Raw genomic sequence first — 18209 nt, 5'->3', positions numbered from 1 at the left:
GCTCCTTTGCATGTCATAATTGAACAGAACATTTGCCCTACATACTTAATAGACTTAAATAAAATTACTTTTACTTGGTAGGTATTTGACGTAACTGTCTACAAATGAATGGTGACATTAAGGATATATTCCATTTATTATTATCTCGTGATGGCAAGTAATACATTGTAGGCCATTTTCAGTAATTCAGGCATCTCTTTATGCAAGGCAAAATAAGCTGTCACGTTCCTATTGGGGTAAATGTCAAATATTGTGATTTAATTATTTTGAATATCCGTATCCAAAGAAATAATATTGTACGTGAGATTAATATTTACAGATCTGCTTATTATATAGGTTTATTATTAATACTCTAATTGATATGAAGGATGACACTCATCAAAATGTAATGGCCTTTTAGAAGTTGGTAAAGTTTTAACCACCCAGTTTTACCCCAATTTCAAGATAAAAAATATTGAAAACCTTCAACTAATTAAAAGGAGGGGTTGGGTAATGCTGCAGAAGTGAATAATCATAACATGACGATGATAACTATGCTTACGTATTTATGGTTATTATTTTAATCTGGGTGCTGATAAAACACATTATTATTTATATGTTACCATTGTGTGAAAAAACATGTGAGTCGCAAAATGAATGACAAGATGACAAAAATAAGCTAAGCATATTATTTCAAAGAGAAAAAAATTATTACAACATTCGATACAGAATAATTGAAGAGTTAGTGAAAGCTGACAAATTTGAGGGCTGTACCTTGACAGCTGGTTGGTACACTGGAGAGCTATCGAAAATGAATGAAAAAATCTGTTTTAGTCTCCATATCCTTAGCCCAAGTCCTGCATTCAATTTTCATGGACACACCACCTAAAAACAACCGGACCAAGACTTTGATATAGAGTGGTACTATACAAAAGTCTAATATATATTATATAATATGTAAATAGTACAAATACGGCTATTACCAGGTTAAATATAGTATAATATATAAATAATAATGTGATAAGTTAGCCTCTGCTGAGGCAAAGGGTATATGATACAGCTGGTAATATGGCTAACTCTATCTTCTAGTTGTTCTAGATATTTTCCAATATTAACCCTTTCGAGACATCGGAGTTTTCGCCTTAGCATGACTGCTGTACTGAGCCCCAAAATACTCTTTTGTCTAATGGTACGGAGCATTTTTGGAGGACATTCGTAAAGTAGGGTCTTGCAGATAATCACACGCTTTCAGCTCCAACCTTTTTTGATCCCTCCCAGCGAGGACTCCGCATTATCATGGACTGCAAGGGTAGTTGTGCTTCCTCCTCTGCGGGTTTATGGCCATACCTGTGGCATTGGTTCATGGTCAACTTATGGATTGCTTATTTGTATTTGGCATATGGATAATTGTGGCTTGCACGTAACTGCAGACCTTGAATTGAATTCCTCATTTTTTTCTGAGGATTTTTTAAATTTTAAACGAAGTTCTAAGGTCAATATTAACGCATTTAATGCAGCAACAATTTCCATGTCGATGTTTATACAGATCTCGAGATATAAGTTAATAATTATCGTAGAAATTCGTTTAAAAATTGTAAATGCTGCTCAAAAGACAAAGGATTCATTCCTTAATTTATATTTCTTGAGAAATGAACAAATATTTTTTTCGAAAACTGACTGGATAAACAATTGTATGACCGCTGTCCTTTATCACTAAGAGAGGTAATAAAAGACGAGGGGTCAGGGTACCTGCTCCCAGATTCCGAGGGTAAAACCTAAACCCCGCAGCATTGGGTCCTGAAACAAAGACAACGTAAACCCGTGACCGTCATGAAAGGTCACGTACATATACGGCTTTCGCTCACTTGCGTAGCAAAATCTCAGACGGAAATATACGGCTTTCATCTCCCGGGTCAAGAAACGTCCACACTTATATTAGTCCACAAGTCTTTAGTAGGGAAAAGGTTAAGGGTATTCTGTAAAAATGAGCACTGACTGGAGTCTATATACATATCCTTGTCTTCATGCAACCCACACTACGCCCATGTACTGCGTTAGACACACACTTGATGGACTTGTAAAAGGAATAGTTATTTTATTGCCAAAAATAGTGATATTACTTTACAAAAGTGGTATTATTTTAACGGCAAAGTAATTGATTTGCATTGAGTCCCACGCTTTTAGTGGGCCCACCTATTGCACTGAATTTTGGATGCCATTGACGAGGGATAATTTAAGCAATCATAAACATGGAGTACTGACTGAATTCACATTACAAATACTTTATTATATATGTATTCTACTAACATGAAGGGATATATTACTTTTAAATATCTTTTCAAATATAAAAATAGCCATCGCGGCCAAATTGCCTTCTTTTAGATTTGTTCTCTTGTCCGTTGAAAAATGCTTTAGCAGGAAAGAAATCTTTTTGAGTTCACATTTTCGAAGGGTGTCCAAATTGCTTCCAGACACTTAAATGCAAACGACATCTCACTGTCAGACAATTTGAGCACCTGTATTGCCGTAATTTTAATCTTTTGGCCATCAGTACTGCTCTATTAAGGTCAGCCATCTAATGGATCTAAATATTTCCCACAAGATTAATTTTGTGAGCCTGGCATTTTATGTGGACTAACTCCTCACCAATACTCAATTTCAAGCCTGCAGCACACTTTTTAATATATTTATCTGAGTCTGTTATAAAACTTTTAACATCCGAGTAGTGCGCATTATAAATCTTCAGGTACTCAAGTATTGCCCCAATACTTTGGGTTCCATAAGCACTTTCTAGAAAGTGGACACCACCAACTTAAAGCAACACTGCCCATTAAAATCTTTACATGTCCTGAGCAGTACCAAAAACATATCTTTTTTGTCTGTGGTTTCATCACATAAAACATCATTTTTTTAAACGACAAAACAAAATAAAATCACGATTCCTATGTCTCAAACAAAGATAAGTTGCTTTTAACCCACTACACTTTTCGAGTCTTCCTAGGATTAAAACAAGAGTGCTGGTAGTCGCGGTAAGGAATACAAAATGGCATTAAGGCTACTCTGTACAAATCACTCGAATGTGGTTCAGACATCCTCCTGATAAATCGTCTAATTTCTTCAAATGTTACTTTGTGGACGTCAAGAATTTTTTTGCAGTATTTGATGCATAAGCCACTATCAAGCGAGACAACTTTCTGTCAGCCGCAGTTCACGGTACGGCACCGTGAAATCCAGATAGTCTTGTCCAATAAGGCCTGAATGTTACGGCCCGTGCTGTGAACGACGCCCGGCAAAAAGTCATTTTGTCTGAGAGTGGCCGTGGACGGCATACTGCGAGATGGGATTGAAATGGGTGCCCTGCCGTCAACAACATGATTCGACTCGTTTAGGCCGCTTTCAGGCGAGTTGAATTTCCGCTGGACGCCGTTCGAGGGACATCCAGAGAGACCTATGGTTATTTGAAAGCACAGCACCGTGCCGTGGAGATCGGCCGGCAAGAAGTTGGCTCGTTTAAAAGCAGTCTTATAGTTAGATGTCATCTTTCGATAAGAAAGGCATTTTCCAAAAACACTCTAGCGCGTATTATTATCGTATGAGTTTACATTTTTTATGAATACATCAGGTGAGTGACAAGTTTTCTTTCTTTCTTAGTAGTTCATCCCCTCTGGGAATATTTTTAATGCAATGAATTAAAGCTGCATAAACATTTTCTACTATACTTAAAAACATCACTCTGCGATTTCTCCCTGACTACTTATTCACAATCGTCGATTCCTACAGTGTAGTAATGTTAATCTACATCACATTATTGAAAAATTGAAAAAAATACACATGGGGTTAAAACTCTTTAGCTAGGTACTGAGCTATGGTAATACGAACATTTTTGGGGGGCACTTTGCAGTCACCACAAAAACAGTTTTTCGTGGGTATCCAGCCTTTTTGACATTTTATTTAATACTCTGGATTTTTAATAATTAAGGTTGGGCAAAATTATGTAATTACAATTGTCTGAAACAATGTATCTCAAAACAGGAGAAATTGCACAATTGTATTGTTGATACTCACTCGATGCTCTCGTTTAATTAAGCTCTGAGATTAATTGTTTAAGACAATCACACATTTCCGTACTTTTAAGCACTATCTTTGAGCTTAATGAAACGAGAGGTATGAGCAAATATCAACAATAGGTTTTGTGCCACCTAGCCCATTTTGAGATGAATTGCATCAGACAATTATAATCATACATTTTCATCCAACCATTATTATTTAATTTCCTAATACATAAATGGCCAACCACATGCCACTCAGTAAGCTGCATATTTCCATTCAAAATGTAATAAAGAATCTTAAATGCATAAATGTGCTCACTAAAACAGGAAAATGGCCAGATGTAATATAGTGTAGTATTTTTCTGAATAAAACATGAGTTACAGTTACTCATTCAGGTATAACTCATTGTGAAAAAATCAAATTATATTTTAACAGAATACATGCCATAAAAAAATAAATAAAAGGTGGAAAAAATAATGATGACAGGAAAAAAACTATAGGCATTATGATAAACAAGTTCCCTGCCTCAGATTTTAAGACGAATTTACCAGAGGTGTGGAACCCCATTTTGGCACTGGTTAACACTAGAATGCCGAAGGGTGTCATTTTGACACCCTACGTGAAAATTTTTTTTCAAAGCTGGCCTTTCAAGAGAGTTGTAGAATAAAATATTTTGTGACTTTTAATCATTTTTAGGGCTTAATAGGACGACAGTGTTAGGGATACCCCCCTCCCTTTTTTCCGTCTTAAAAATTCAAATTTACTTTGAATGCCGGAGGGTGTCATTTTGACACCCTGTATATTTAATCATTTCTTCGTTCGGTTTGGGTGTATCTTAGGATGCAGTTTGATTATTACTCGCCAAATTAGTATATTAGAATAGTATATTACCTTCATGATTGTATATTTTTTACATAATTTCAATAAATAACAGCTGTTTATAATTTTTTCGAAAATTTATTAGCTCGTAAGGTAAGTATATTCCGCTCTATTTGCGAATGATTTTCCTTGAAACCAGCCAAATTTTACCGCGACAAAACTTATTTGCCGTGAAACATAAGTGTAGTGAAGTGCGCAGCAATGCAGTTCACTTTTTCCGAGACTCTGTGTTCGGCTGCCTGGCGCGGAGTTTGGCAGACTGGGTCGCTGGCATGGCACGACCAGTCGAGATGCGCTTCTCGACTTGTATCAGAAGTTTGGTCTTGATAATGGCACTGTATAGACGTGTTACGTCAGAGAAAATTATTGCAATACTAAATGATATTCCTACCTTTGATGCCATGAATTGCGTGAATGGACATCAAGCTTTGTTTGGAAACAGCAGTTCGTCAATGGTCATGTGTGATCCAGGCTATGGTTAGGGTATTGTAGTACTTCAGTTACAAAGGAAAAAAATCTTAGCATGTACACACGATTGAGTATTTGTATCTGCTATGAACAGTATTAGCGATGTGTTCCTCAGTGTGTTTTGGACAAACCTGGATCAGCACTGGTTATTGGACAGAGGAAATTCATGCGTTGTCGTGAGGTTGTGCGCCAACATGGAAGGGGCGCTGGCCAGGCTTCAAACGAGAACGAGCGCGACGACGCCTTCTCGTTCAGGATCCTACCTGAGAAGGAGATGGCCATGGTGTGGAACCATAGCCTGGGCCACACATAACCTTGACGAAGAGCTGTTTCCAAACAAAGCTAGATGCCCATTCATGCAATTCATGGCATCAAATCCTGATAAATATGGGCAAAAATACTGGCTTCTGGTGGATAAGGATAGTAATTATTTGATAAGCGGATTTCATTACCATGGCAAAGACAACTCTCGTCAAGCTCACAATCGCTTTACAGATCATGTTGCATTGAAACTTATGTGGCCCTACTTGACCAAGGCAGAAATATCACTACCGGCCAATTTCACATCACTTTGCTAGGTTTTGCTTGAAAGAAAGTGTACGAGCCTTTTGGGTACCATAAATAAGAGAAAGAAGGATATCTCTGCTTGAATAAAAGCTTCTCAGGAAGAGTTATCTTCAAATACATTGTATAAAATGGTTATGTTACACTTACCGTTTATCAGGGCAAACCGACAAAATGTGTTCTTGGTCTAAGCTCATGTTGTCATTAGTGACAACTCTAAGAAATTGCCCGAAACTGAACCAGAACGGACTAGAAACTGTCAAGTAAAGATAAAATGCAATAAAAACAGAAATGTTGGTTTTTGTAAGCTGTGTGAAAAGTCATTGTGTATGGCAAAAACAGTGCGAAAGCACCAGAAATGCAAAGAATCTGCAATTTAGATCGAGCTCTTTGGAAGTCTGTACAAAAAAGTATTCGATTTTTTGCCTAGTATTTGTGTTTTTGTGACTAAACACGATGCGAGTGCGCACGCGCATATTTGGTAACTCGCAGGTACTGCAAAGGTGTAGCTGCCACCTACACTACCTGTGCTCAGGATCCTAGTCTGTCAATGCATTCAGTGCCATTTACCAGCATCCATTTGAACTTCATGCCCTATTTCACTATCGCATATCTTCTCTAATGCACACCCTGGATACATAACCACCAGCCGCCACTGTCACAGGGAGGCATGTACTCACCTTTGTTGCTCTCGAATTGAGCAGCAATTATGGGAATTATATGCTTCTCCTTTCCCATAAATGGAAAGAAGTATGCAGGGTATCCTGGTCTAGGCCAATAATGCACATCCTTCAAATAACTTCCCTCTGTAGTCTCCTCTGAGCAGCTAAACCAAATCATGTTTCTCTGCGATATTTTTAAAACAAAATTAATATGCAGATAAATGGATAAACAAAAGAATTTAGCATTTTGCCATGAATTTTGTTCACAAAATGTCATTCAATGTCCATTAAATCATTATAAGATGACAAGCAAAAAAATAATTAACTTAATTGCGTATCAATTGGCTAGTATTAAAATTACATCAAATACAAAAGACTTGATGACTTAACTAATCACCTTTTGAGGATCCTCCTTTTTTATGAAGCTCTTTAAAGATTCGGGCATTTCTTCGGGAAGCTCGTTTGAATCTGTGTAAAGTTTTCTAGGCTTCCACCCATAAACCTTTAGTAAAATAATCACACACTTTAGAAAACACAGAAAAAAGTTAAAAGAAGTTTAAGCAGATACTCAAAATGCCAAGTAATGTAGCCTATTGTTTCATAACCTAAAACAGCCACAAAATCAAAATTCTTTTCTCCAAAAAACTAAAAATATACCCTTTTAATAGAGAAAACACATTGAGCTGTGACCAGGATGTGTACTCATGTCAGAATAGGGTTGAAGATATTAGATGCATGGAGGGCTGCAGAAGGTTGATTGCAATGTTACTGAAGGAGGAGAAGATGCTGAAGTTTATAATATTGAATATGTATACTGCTAAGAAAAGTGCTTTTAAAAAGGGCTTATTTGCTATACTTCTTTCTTGATGATTAAAAAACCTAATCTTTTCTGATTAACATTTAGTTCATGCCTAACTTAAATTTATTACATTGAAGCGAGGTTAATTATCATACTCGTCCAACCCCTGATTGAGTACATTCTCCTTCTTGGGGCCACAGGGTGTTAAGGGCACTGCTTACTTGAGACAAATTTCCAAGAACTGAGACTCAATAGAAGAATTACTAGAGTTTTATCAATTAAGTTCAATGGAATGCGATGGTGGTTGTCAATGGGACAGAAAGCCATTTGTATAGGCTACAAATTGGTGATATTTGCCTCCACTTAGATGAAGTTAAGCAGTTTTTTTCAGCAATAGAAACTAATTTAGTACATTCACTTTCACCAATGAATTAATCCTGGTCACCTATTCTTTTTATACTGTCTCTCTTATTACAGCTGAAGTCACACATGTACATTAATGAATTATTTAATCAACTGAACTTTTAATACAAACACATTTCTCTGACAAGATGAAGTGAGAATGCAGAGGAAAAGAAGCATTAGCATACAAAATTTTTTAATCATTATTCCTCTGTCCATTTATTTTTCCTAACTTATCATAAAAGGAGTCACCCAATCTAAGAGTGGACAAGATATATGCCACGGGTTTGAATGGAATGTTATTTTTTTAAAAGAGGAAATACCTACTTTGTTCATTCTTAGGAGGATAAATGGCTTGTTTTGATCAAAGCCAAAGGTTCCATCATGAGTAAAGTTTCCCAGTTCATCCACATCAAAGAAGCAATTCTCTGGGCTGGATGGAGATTTCGAGCAGTCAGTGTAGTCACTTCGTTTTAACTGTCTATATTCTGGAAATGGAAATTTTTTGAAAATCATCTTCTAAAGGCCAGTTAAATCATATATTAACACGTACGAGCGAATGTCTGTTTGCATGAACGATTTTTTTAGACCAGGACAGAGCATGTACCACTGCATAAACCATATCAGAACAGGTTATATTTTCTGAAAATGTATTCGCACAAGTTGGGAGGTTACAGGGTGCATTTTTGTGTTCAATCATGCGTTCATACATTAAGATATTAACTTGTAAGGGTTACTGCACCATGTAAACAGGCCTTAAGGAGCAATTTTGGCATTGAAATGCAAATTTCATCATGATTTTTAAAGACTTAAGAATTTAAACTGTGGTGCTACAGAAGAATGATGAAAATAAAATGGACCATTTTTTTTTCATCATTCTCTCTTCTCTTTTCGGCTGTAATTTCAGGGAAAAAAGGTGCGCCTCGTACACGCGCTTATACGGTAGTGTATTCCATTGAGTGTTGATTGGCTAGTACTCCCTTCCACATGTTACTATTAGGGTAGCCATAGTTTCTGTTAAAGTTTTCTATTTTATGGATTTCCAAGGTTTCTCTAATCTGCCTTGGATAGAAGCATGATGTGGTCACAGAAGATCCACAACATTGTGCCGGAGCCAAAAGACCATATCCCACAAGAGCTATACGAAGGCGTTAATGAGGTACCATGCACCAGAGGAAAATTGTATGCAGGTGAAACATGCCGAGGAATGGTCACGAGGACAAGGAGTATGCAAGACCGACAAAACAGAAGCAGTGTAACCTGTCAGCCATTATTTAACACCCATGGAGTGAGGCAGATCATAGGATTGATTTTGAAAAGGCAAAAATATTGGTTAGGGAGATTAGAGAAGAAGATCAAAGGCAGATTAGAGAAACCACGGAAATCCGTAACATAGAAAACTGAAGCAGAGACTACGGGCCACCCCATCCGTAACTTGTGGAAGAGAGTGCCAGCCGGAGTGGTGGATCTATCGGGGGGGGGAGGGGGAATCTAAGGGGAGTACAGCCCCCCCCATTAGGTTGAAACACACAATAGATAAAATCGAAATTTTGTTAGTTTGCCACTTTAATGAATTTAAATACAAATTAGCTCTAAACTTAGAGCCTATTTTACACACGCTTATGGTATATTAAAATCCAATGGCACATGCAGAGAGGGGCTAAGGGGTTATAATTATCCCCCTATTGGGTATCCAATTTAGCCCCCCCCTTGTTCTTATCCTGGATCCGCCACTGGTATTAGCCAATATACGCTCACTGGAACGATGGAATGCTCTATATAAGGCTTAATAATAATGGGCTTCTCACCTTCGACCTGAAGGCGTAAGCAGGGTGGCTTTTGAAAATGTCATCAATTGCTATGGACAAGCATGGCTGAAGAACCAGGATAACTCCACTGGTCATAAGCATATAAAGTTTTGCTACTAGGGGAGTGGAGGGGTGCTCTGGGTAAAATCAATCTTCAGATTATTGCCTTGTGATGAAGACTGTTATGTAGTTCAATTTTGGAAATTCCATGATAAGATTCCATAAAAAATGTAATCGATCAAGAGTACAAATTACTGATTATAAAAGCAATCAGTAAAATTAGTTATAATTATGTGCCACATACTTCTTGTAACATTGTCCACTCTAGAGAATGCCTAGCAACTGCCGAATATTGAAGTAAAAATGTGGAATAATTGAGTCATAGAAATTCTTCAGTTGAAATTCACTTGCGATACATACAGGGTGTAATAAAAAAAAAGACCAGACTGATTTTATGACTTGTTTATTTTGACGGTACAGCTTAATTGAACTCGTCACCCTAAAAGTACATGCCTTAGCTCACAATACACTTTTGCCAACATTTCTTCCAGCTCATGAATCCTGCCTGGTAAGCTGCCTTAGGGAACCTCTTCAAGTCCGCCATTCAATTACTTTAAAAGTCTGCAATACAGTTGAATTGATGCCCTTTCAAGGTTGATTTTAACTATGGAAACAAAAAGAAGTGTAATGGAGTCACATTTGGAGAGTAGGGTGGCTGCAGGATCATGGAAGTTCTGGTTATGGCTACAAACTCTGTCACGATCAGCTTGTGAGACAGCGCGTTATCGTGGTGGAAACGCCATCATGAGGGACGAATTTTGATGCGATACGCGTCATGCCCAAAGTGTCTATTAAAATTGTCTGACAGTATCCAAAACTAATCTTCACTTCTTTGGCTACCTCCCTAACATTTAAACAGCGATTTTCTCGCACCAAATAGTTCACCAATTTGAAATGGTAGGGTCTGTCGATGCGGAAGTTCACCCACATCTCCATCTGTTGCGAATCTTTATCTGTTGTGGTTCTGTCCGATTTAAAACAACTGTACCTCTCAAAACACTTGCTACGACTCATTGCTTCATTAACAAAGTCTAATGAATCATTCCAAACGTCTCAGTAGCACTTTTGCCAAGTTTGAAACAAAATTTCACACTCACACGCTGTTCCTTCATTGATGCTGTTGCACATGGGGACGAACAGGTTAAGACACGTACTGCTGCTGCTAAGAAATGACGCGACATAAACAATTTCAACACCTCTCATATTAGTCATCACATTTATTGCAAGATGTCCCACTTTTTTTTCGATCCGTTGAACGGTTTTGGCAGAATAAAATCAATCCGGTCTTTTTTTGATCACACCTTGTATATTAATAACTGGTGTATCAGCACAAGGGATGTCATATTTTGTACCCATCATAAATAGGCTACTGTGGCCTTACCTAAACAAGCAAATTATGGTACTCAGGGACTCGAAGTTATCAGGCATAGGCAAATCAGTGAAATCAGCAAAGAAATTGTTGCTTATGAGCAAGTAACAATTACAACTAAAGTAATGATAACTCTTTCACCCTACGGATTATATTGCAAATAAAACTTGTATTTTGTAAAAAGTAATCATTACAAGTACAAATTACTACAAAATTAATTGTTACAAGAAATCCGATCACTTTCACTCGATTACTCACCAATACAGTGGGGTAGCCAGGAATTTCACTCGAGGGGATTTGGGGGTCCAAAAGCAGAGGGGAAAATTTTTAAAAAACAGGGTACTAACAATAAGTAGAGGGTTTCAAACTAAGTTTAACACTTTTCATAATCGAAAAACTTCATTTGTCGAAGTAATCTTTTGTAAATTCTGGATTTTTCAATATTTTGTTTTCTTTTATGAAGGAAAGAAAAAAGGTTTTATATTTGGGGGGGGTGCAGAACCCCCGCACTTCCCCCCTCCCAATACCACTGCAACAACACTGATTATAAGCATATGAGCTTTCAAGATCTTCTGCTATCCAGCATAAAAATTCCACATAAAAAATTGCATAACATAAATACATATCCCTTCACCAAAGAAACTTACTTTGAAGCTGTTTTTCTATAGCTTCAATATATAATTTCTTATTTGCCCTCATTGTGACAAAAGTGTAAGTACTCAAAGAAGGGTAATGTATTATACCTGAAATATAAAAGACAGAAAGTCAGACAGAAAGATAGAATTTTGACATTAGTATTGAATTAACATTATCCAAACTTTATACTTCACGACCCCTTATTATATATATATATATTTTTTTATATCACGAGATGTGGGTCAAATGTAAATATTATTTATTTTTTCAAACTTTGCCTACGTTTCGGACATTATATTATTTATATAGCCCTGAGGATGGACAAATATAATGTCCGAAACGTAGGCAAAGTTTGAAAAAATAAATAATATTTACATTTGACCCACATCTCGTGATATAAAAAAATATATATATTAACATTATCTATTTTACAAACTCTAAGGAATAGGTTGTGAAATGTCAGGTAACAGCCATGGTAAAAAGTCCAGTCAGATAAGCTACAATGGACACAGTTGGTTAAGCCAGAGGTGATAAAAATTAATCTCGGGCAAAAATAATTTCATACCTGGATCTTTCCCAAGAATTGAATCTTCAAGGGTACGGTAAGGCCCTTCTTGTCCCGTGATAACTCTCAAAGAAACCCAGAGCATAAAAACCCACACAGCAGCAAGCACTGTATAAAATACTAAGTAAAATAAGCAGCAAATTCCTGTAACAAAATTATTAAGATCACACGTAATTTTCATGAAATTTAATTTCGTCAAGGCAATTAACAATTTTCCTGGCAACCCTATGTAGTATGTAGTTGACATAAATTTACATTTTCCGCAAAAAATTATTAAAGGCTAGCGAGCCATCCATTATTTATAAAATCAACATGGTAAAAGAGCCCAAGAAAATGAGATGCGCAGTTTAGTGCAACAGATCTGATAAGTCATAGTGTAAAGTATTAATATGGAGAATTTTCTTTTTCACGTAGCTTACAATATCATCTTTTGGGGTTCACTGTCTAAGGTCTTGGCCATTCTCAGTATTCGGAAAAGAGCCATTAGGCCCATGACTTTTTCTACATGTGATATCCCTTGCCGTCCTCTTTTCAAAAACTTGGATGTATTACCACTGCCAAGTGTATATATTTTTCGTTTAAATGCAAAAAGATCTATCTCGGTATGCTAAGAACTATGATATTCACCTCTACATATTTTAATAGACAAGAATAATCAACAGCATTTCTTATATGTGTGCACAAGGTATATAGGTACTGGTCTAAATTGTATGTCTTCAACTTCACCATAAATATCCAGGTGAGCTTAAGGTTCAAAAAGTTTAGCTGCATTAACAACTAATGAACTAAAGTGTCCGAGATAAAAGATTTAGTTTCTTTAATCTGACGTGTCCTATATCAGAGTAACCTTTGTAGCTCAGGATGTTCAGCCAATCAAAGCTGAAGAATTCATACATAATACCAGGTTTTCCAGGAAATTTTACGAAATTCCAGGTTAATCTTACGTGATTACTGCGATACAAAAGAATTTGAATAACACCCAAAATTGATTCTTCGTTAAAACTTTCGCGGGTACTCTTCATGTTGAATAAAAACTTGTCGCCGCATCAATTTTTGGGTGGCCCCTACGTTACCCGACTGATGCCGGTCGCTTTCTCAAGGGAATCTGAAGAGGTGGGAATTTAAATTCATATAATTAGGTATCACGTGTCAGGTGATAGGGGAGGGGAGTGGGAGGTTGGAGGATTAGGTTGTTGATTGTTTTTACTGATTACGGGTTGCCAAGTACGGCGAATTTTAAAGATTTGGCTTGAAAGATAGACAAGATTTTTAATACGGTTATCATCATGTTCCTTTTGTTTTGTGTATTGCGGAACCGCTATCATTAAATTTCATAAAAATAAGTTTCATATTAAAATAAGGAGAATATTTCGTACAGTAATTTTAGCATGTACTTTTTATAATCTCAAATACGAGGAGACTGTTTGCCCATCAGATCCTAGCGCAGCCCCCAGAAAAAATCCTGGATCCGCCCTGGGTAATAATTATCAAAAATGTAATCTGTACCTAAATTAGGTTTCAAATGCTAGTTAACCTAAATTTTAAGGTCATGGTGAGTGAGGGGATGGGCGTGAGGAGGTTTAAACCTTCCTTCCAAATTTTTGGGAGATAGTCACAAGTGTACCCCAATAACATGAATCCTTCCACCTGAAATACATTGTCCCTCCCAATAAAACCTCCAAAATGTTTCACTTACTAGCTATCGCCTTGTTATATACCAAGTTTTTAAGATAAGACATCATTGTTCTTGCCACGAATATTACAAAAGAGGATCTTATAATAATAATAATAATATTTAATTTCCTGTTGGCTATACAAGTATAACATAGGATTTAGTCAAAAAAGTCAAAGTCTTCAAGTCGACCTGTCACCCACCGCCCATTTAAATGGGTTTACAAAAGTAGCCACTCGCGTCGCTGACGGACAAGTTGATCCGAGTTTCACGGGGAAATAAGGTACAATTAGGGGTATCGACCAAAATTTACACTCATGATGATGTGATTCATCAAATTCATTACTTTTCAATGCTATTCCTCACAATTACAAAAATTGTACTGCAAAATATTGGAAAAAAAAGGGATCCCATAGCACTCATCACTTTGCCACGGACATGTTTGAAGGCCGATTAAAATGCGACCGAAGTCGCGACAGAAATCAGGCTTCAATGGGATGGAATTGGTCTTCCTCTATGTATTCCCTTGAGTTCCTGCTTTCAGAAACACATAGTTGACAAACACAATATCTCGTAACGAATAAATGGATAATTTTATCATTCAAAACAACTCCACATTCATACTAAGGAACAGTAAAAATATCTAATCTCCTATATTGTAAGTGAGAGTGGTCTCAAGATGAGATATTTGTTGATGTTTTTGAGATTCTGTACACATGCAATGCTGCTCTCTACTGCCAGGTTACAACCACTGTAAAACTGTAGTCCTGAGTCAGGGGCAGATTAAGGTCATTATTTAGGGTATTTCCTACTTTCCACAGTGCTTGGCTGGTATGCTTCATATCTCTGTGATAATTTTTCTGCTTACACAAATGGCTTTTACATATTTACCAATTATCTTTAAACATAGTTTCTTGAGCTGTAGGAATAAAAACCTCCATTTTAGACCTAATGATTACCAACAATGTAGTTTTTTCTACCCTGTGGAGGCCTGAACAACCAATACAATATTCGTACGCAGGTTTCCCGGTGATTACTTGAGTTCAGCATTCTTTCGGGCTGCATCCGCATCCGTTGTCGAAGAACCACAAGAAGAAACTGTTGTGGTTCTTCGACAACGGACGCGGATGCAGCCCGAAAGAATGCTGAACCAATACAATATTTTATAATACATGTATTGCTTCAAGAGAGAAAAATTTTTGAGTTTAACATTTGAAAGGACCTCTTGCTGACCCTATCTATGAATTTTCACAAAAAATCGATTATTACCCCTCAAGACTGTTTCCATTTCCATATTTCTGTTACAATTAACACAAGAATGCATGGTCTCTTTCTCTCACTTACCCCATCTACGTCCTGTTCTGCCCAAGAAAGATTTTTCTTTGGGATCGTAGATTCTTTCCCTGAAAGATTTTCTATCTGCAGGCGAGTAGTAACGAAATTCTGGATATTGTGGAATTTTTTTCACGTCATCACTTCTTTCTTTTTCAGCCATTATTTTTACAATTTTCAAGCACAGAGAGTACAAACACGGGTAGTAATCTATAGGAAAAATTGTAGCATCAATTTATCAAAATACTTTGTAACACAATACTGGATGATGGAAGGTGGCATAACTAGTGGAGATGTGCGAGTACTCGAAAATTCGAGTCGAGTCGTTGGAACTCGACTCGAGTGCTTCAAATAGTGTTATGAATGTCGAGTCAAGTAGGTTCAGAAATCTGACGACAGGAGGCGCTATCATGAAACTCATGTAATAATACTATTTTTAAAGTCAATAAGTCGCTCTAAAGCCTTGGCCAAGGAGTTTCAGCTTGTTACTTACCAACCACTATAGTATTCGACAAAAGCACCAAATACCTTTACGTCAGCCATGGCCGCCGACCATCGCTTCCGACAAGGCAGCATAATCAGAATGGACCGCTGCATCGCTCATACTTTCTTATGCGATTCTTTTATACCCTCCCATACCTTTTTTACTCAAACGCTCAGAGAATATGTAAAAATTGCTAAAATTTCTATGAAAAAAATGCAACTTTTTGGTTATAGCAGACAATGCCGGTTTTTCTCGGTGTTAGACCTCACAAGCAGCGTCCAAGACACATTAAAGACAAGTAGTTTAAGACACATTAATTTTCATTCATCTCCTGATTCCTACACAATTACCATCGACATTGGTCATTATATTTTCCCTTATCAATTTACAGCAAGCTAAGCATTCAGAATAGAAAATTCACCAGAGGATTGGAAAAATGAGAATATGTTAGAACATAAAAAGCTGTATTGCCAGATTCAGGAGTTGCCATTAGTTTTCAACTTGACTCGAGATCAAAAAGTACTACTCGCACATCCCTAGTAACTAACAATATCCTTTGGGGGGGATGGGGGTCAAACCCCCCCCCCCCCCCCCAGGCAATGGAGGGTCCGGGGGTTAGTCACCGGTCAGAATTCAGTGACTCATCTCATTGCCATGAATTAATAAATGATCTTTAACTCTAAGCAAATGCAGTTATTATATGTCAAAACTAGACAATAGTTTTAAATATTTTTTTACCCCTCTGAGGCTTACGAGGGGAATCTATCCCTCTCATCTCCCCCCATAGTTACGCCACTGGAAGGACTGATTACAATTCTATTCGAAATTTTCAGCTATTTTCAATTATATAAATCATCAAATTGAATTTATAAAAATTAAGTTAAACAAAACAATCCTTTTGAGTTTGAAATCCAGAAGTTTCTACATCGAAGAGGAAAATTCAAAATATACACTTAAGCTTACAATTTAAATAATAATTTTTTCACAATTACTATTAAAATTCCTTCGAGGAGAGTTAATATAGCAAGCAATAATCAGAAAAGCCCTTGGGTCACAAAAATATATTTTAAAAGGCAAGCTTTTAGAAAAGATGAAATTTAGTGTCCATTAAAGTCACTTTTCAAGAGCCACTTTGTGGCAAACTTAAATATTCTAGAATTATTTGTTCCCGATTATAATAAATCCTATGGATGGGCATGCATTTCATAAAGGAACCATTTTGAATAGGAATAAATTAGATAAATTTCAACATATGCCAACATAGAAGAAACAAAACTAATATCAGTCAATCCTGTAAGTACCAACATTGCTGTGAGTGGTTGGAGATATATTTATTTCTTTTAAGTGGCATCCCATTTAAAATGAAAATATTTTGAATACCACTGCAGAGTCGCGCGACCCTCAAAACAGACTATTTTTATTTAATTATATAGTAATTCAAAATAAAATGTCATAATATTTTTAACACTTATGTAATTTCTTAACTAAAGGGTGCTTCACCAATTAGAGTTTCTATTTTTCCTATATCTAGTACTACAATTAAAGTTTTCAGCAAATTGTCAAGAATATCAGTGGGTTTTAAATGAATTTTTCTTGAAAATAGGTAACCAATTTCGCCATGAAATCAGGCAGGACACTTAAGAGTCTTACATTGCGACGATAACTCTCATACACCTGAGTCCTAACTTTTAAATGCTCGTAAAGAAAAAAAACAAAACTAGAATTGAATTCAACAAAACTGATTTTCCCAAGAGAAAACTGATTTCTGAATCCTACACGCACGAAAGATGCTGAAATTAAAGAGAAACTACTAGTATCCAATAATAAGTAGTTCCCAGTATTCTATGACCATACAAATGATGGACGACGCTGGGGATCAAAATGCAAAGCAAATGAGAGAAATTTACATCAGGGTAATGATCCAATCCCACGGTGATATTGAGTTTAAAGGAATCACTAGAATAGAAAGTAATAAGGAAAGCAGGGATGTCGGAGGAGATGCTCCCTAAAGAAAGTAATTAATAGGAATGGAAAAACGTGAGCTCTGGTCGGGATGGAGTGGACCACAGATGTTAGAACAAAGGGAAGGGTTTTGATGTGTTCAGCAACAAAAGAAGATCGATCCAGATGGTTTAAATTGTCAGACGAATACATTAATGAATGGTTATTTGCTAGTGTGGCTATATTTCGGCTAATATTTAATGGCAAAGAAAATAATACTAGTATTTTAAAGAGTTAAATTAATACTATGGATCACGTGCGTTGCTAAGGCTTGGACATTTAGGGTATTTTAACAGAGAATATGACTTTAACCGCATCGTCCCTTTAAAATTTCCCTGGAAAGTGCCTAGTAGAATCGTACAGTCATTTTCCTCACCTTCTTTGAATAAAAAGTATCCTCAAGATTCTGAATACTCATACAATTCCTGAATTACACACCTTGTACTTCCCTCCTTTGCGGAACTCGATTTTCAACTAAC

At 36.6% G+C, this 18209-nt stretch overlaps 1 protein-coding gene across 5 annotated transcripts; it reads right to left on the bottom strand.

Moving 5' to 3' along the window:
* Positions 1-117: 117 nt before the first annotated feature.
* LOC124167701 (sodium/potassium-transporting ATPase subunit beta-1-like) lies at positions 118-18209 on the bottom strand. 5 transcript variants are annotated; one of them, XM_046545694.1, is made up of 9 exons: positions 18107-18209; positions 15258-15455; positions 12242-12385; positions 11688-11783; positions 8131-8291; positions 7000-7104; positions 6621-6786; positions 754-864; positions 118-228 (listed from the first exon to the last, which is right to left on the bottom strand). In XM_046545694.1, the coding sequence occupies exons 2-8, from the start codon at positions 15406-15408 to the stop codon at positions 782-784; spliced, it is 906 nt and encodes a 301-aa protein (XP_046401650.1). In that variant the 5' UTR covers positions 15409-15455; positions 18107-18209; the 3' UTR covers positions 118-228; positions 754-781. The 5 variants fall into 5 exon arrangements, with proteins under 5 accessions (XP_046401650.1, XP_046401649.1, XP_046401651.1 ...); XM_046545693.1 differs by lacking the exon at positions 118-228 and having other exon boundaries at positions 646-864; XM_046545695.1 differs by lacking the exon at positions 118-228 and having other exon boundaries at positions 646-864; positions 12242-12349.

This window comes from Ischnura elegans, chromosome 11 (genome assembly GCF_921293095.1).
Source record: "Ischnura elegans chromosome 11, ioIscEleg1.1, whole genome shotgun sequence".
Taxonomy (NCBI): Eukaryota; Metazoa; Arthropoda; class Insecta; order Odonata; family Coenagrionidae; genus Ischnura; species Ischnura elegans.
Note: the sequence above shows the minus strand (reverse complement) of the source record. Positions and strands in the feature narration are given on the sequence as shown.

Coding starts and splice junctions, on each gene's coding strand:
- LOC124167701 (XM_046545694.1), bottom strand. CDS start 15,408: ATGGCTGAAAAAGAAAGAAGTGATGACGTGAAAAAAATTCCACAATAT. Junction 6,787..6,999: donor AAAAGGAGGATCCTCAAAAG/GTGATTAGTTAA, acceptor AAAATATCGCAG/AGAAACATGATTTGGTTTAG. Junction 865..6,620: donor TCAATTCGAGAGCAACAAAG/GTGAGTACATGC, acceptor GGTTGTTTTTAG/GTGGTGTGTCCATGAAAATT.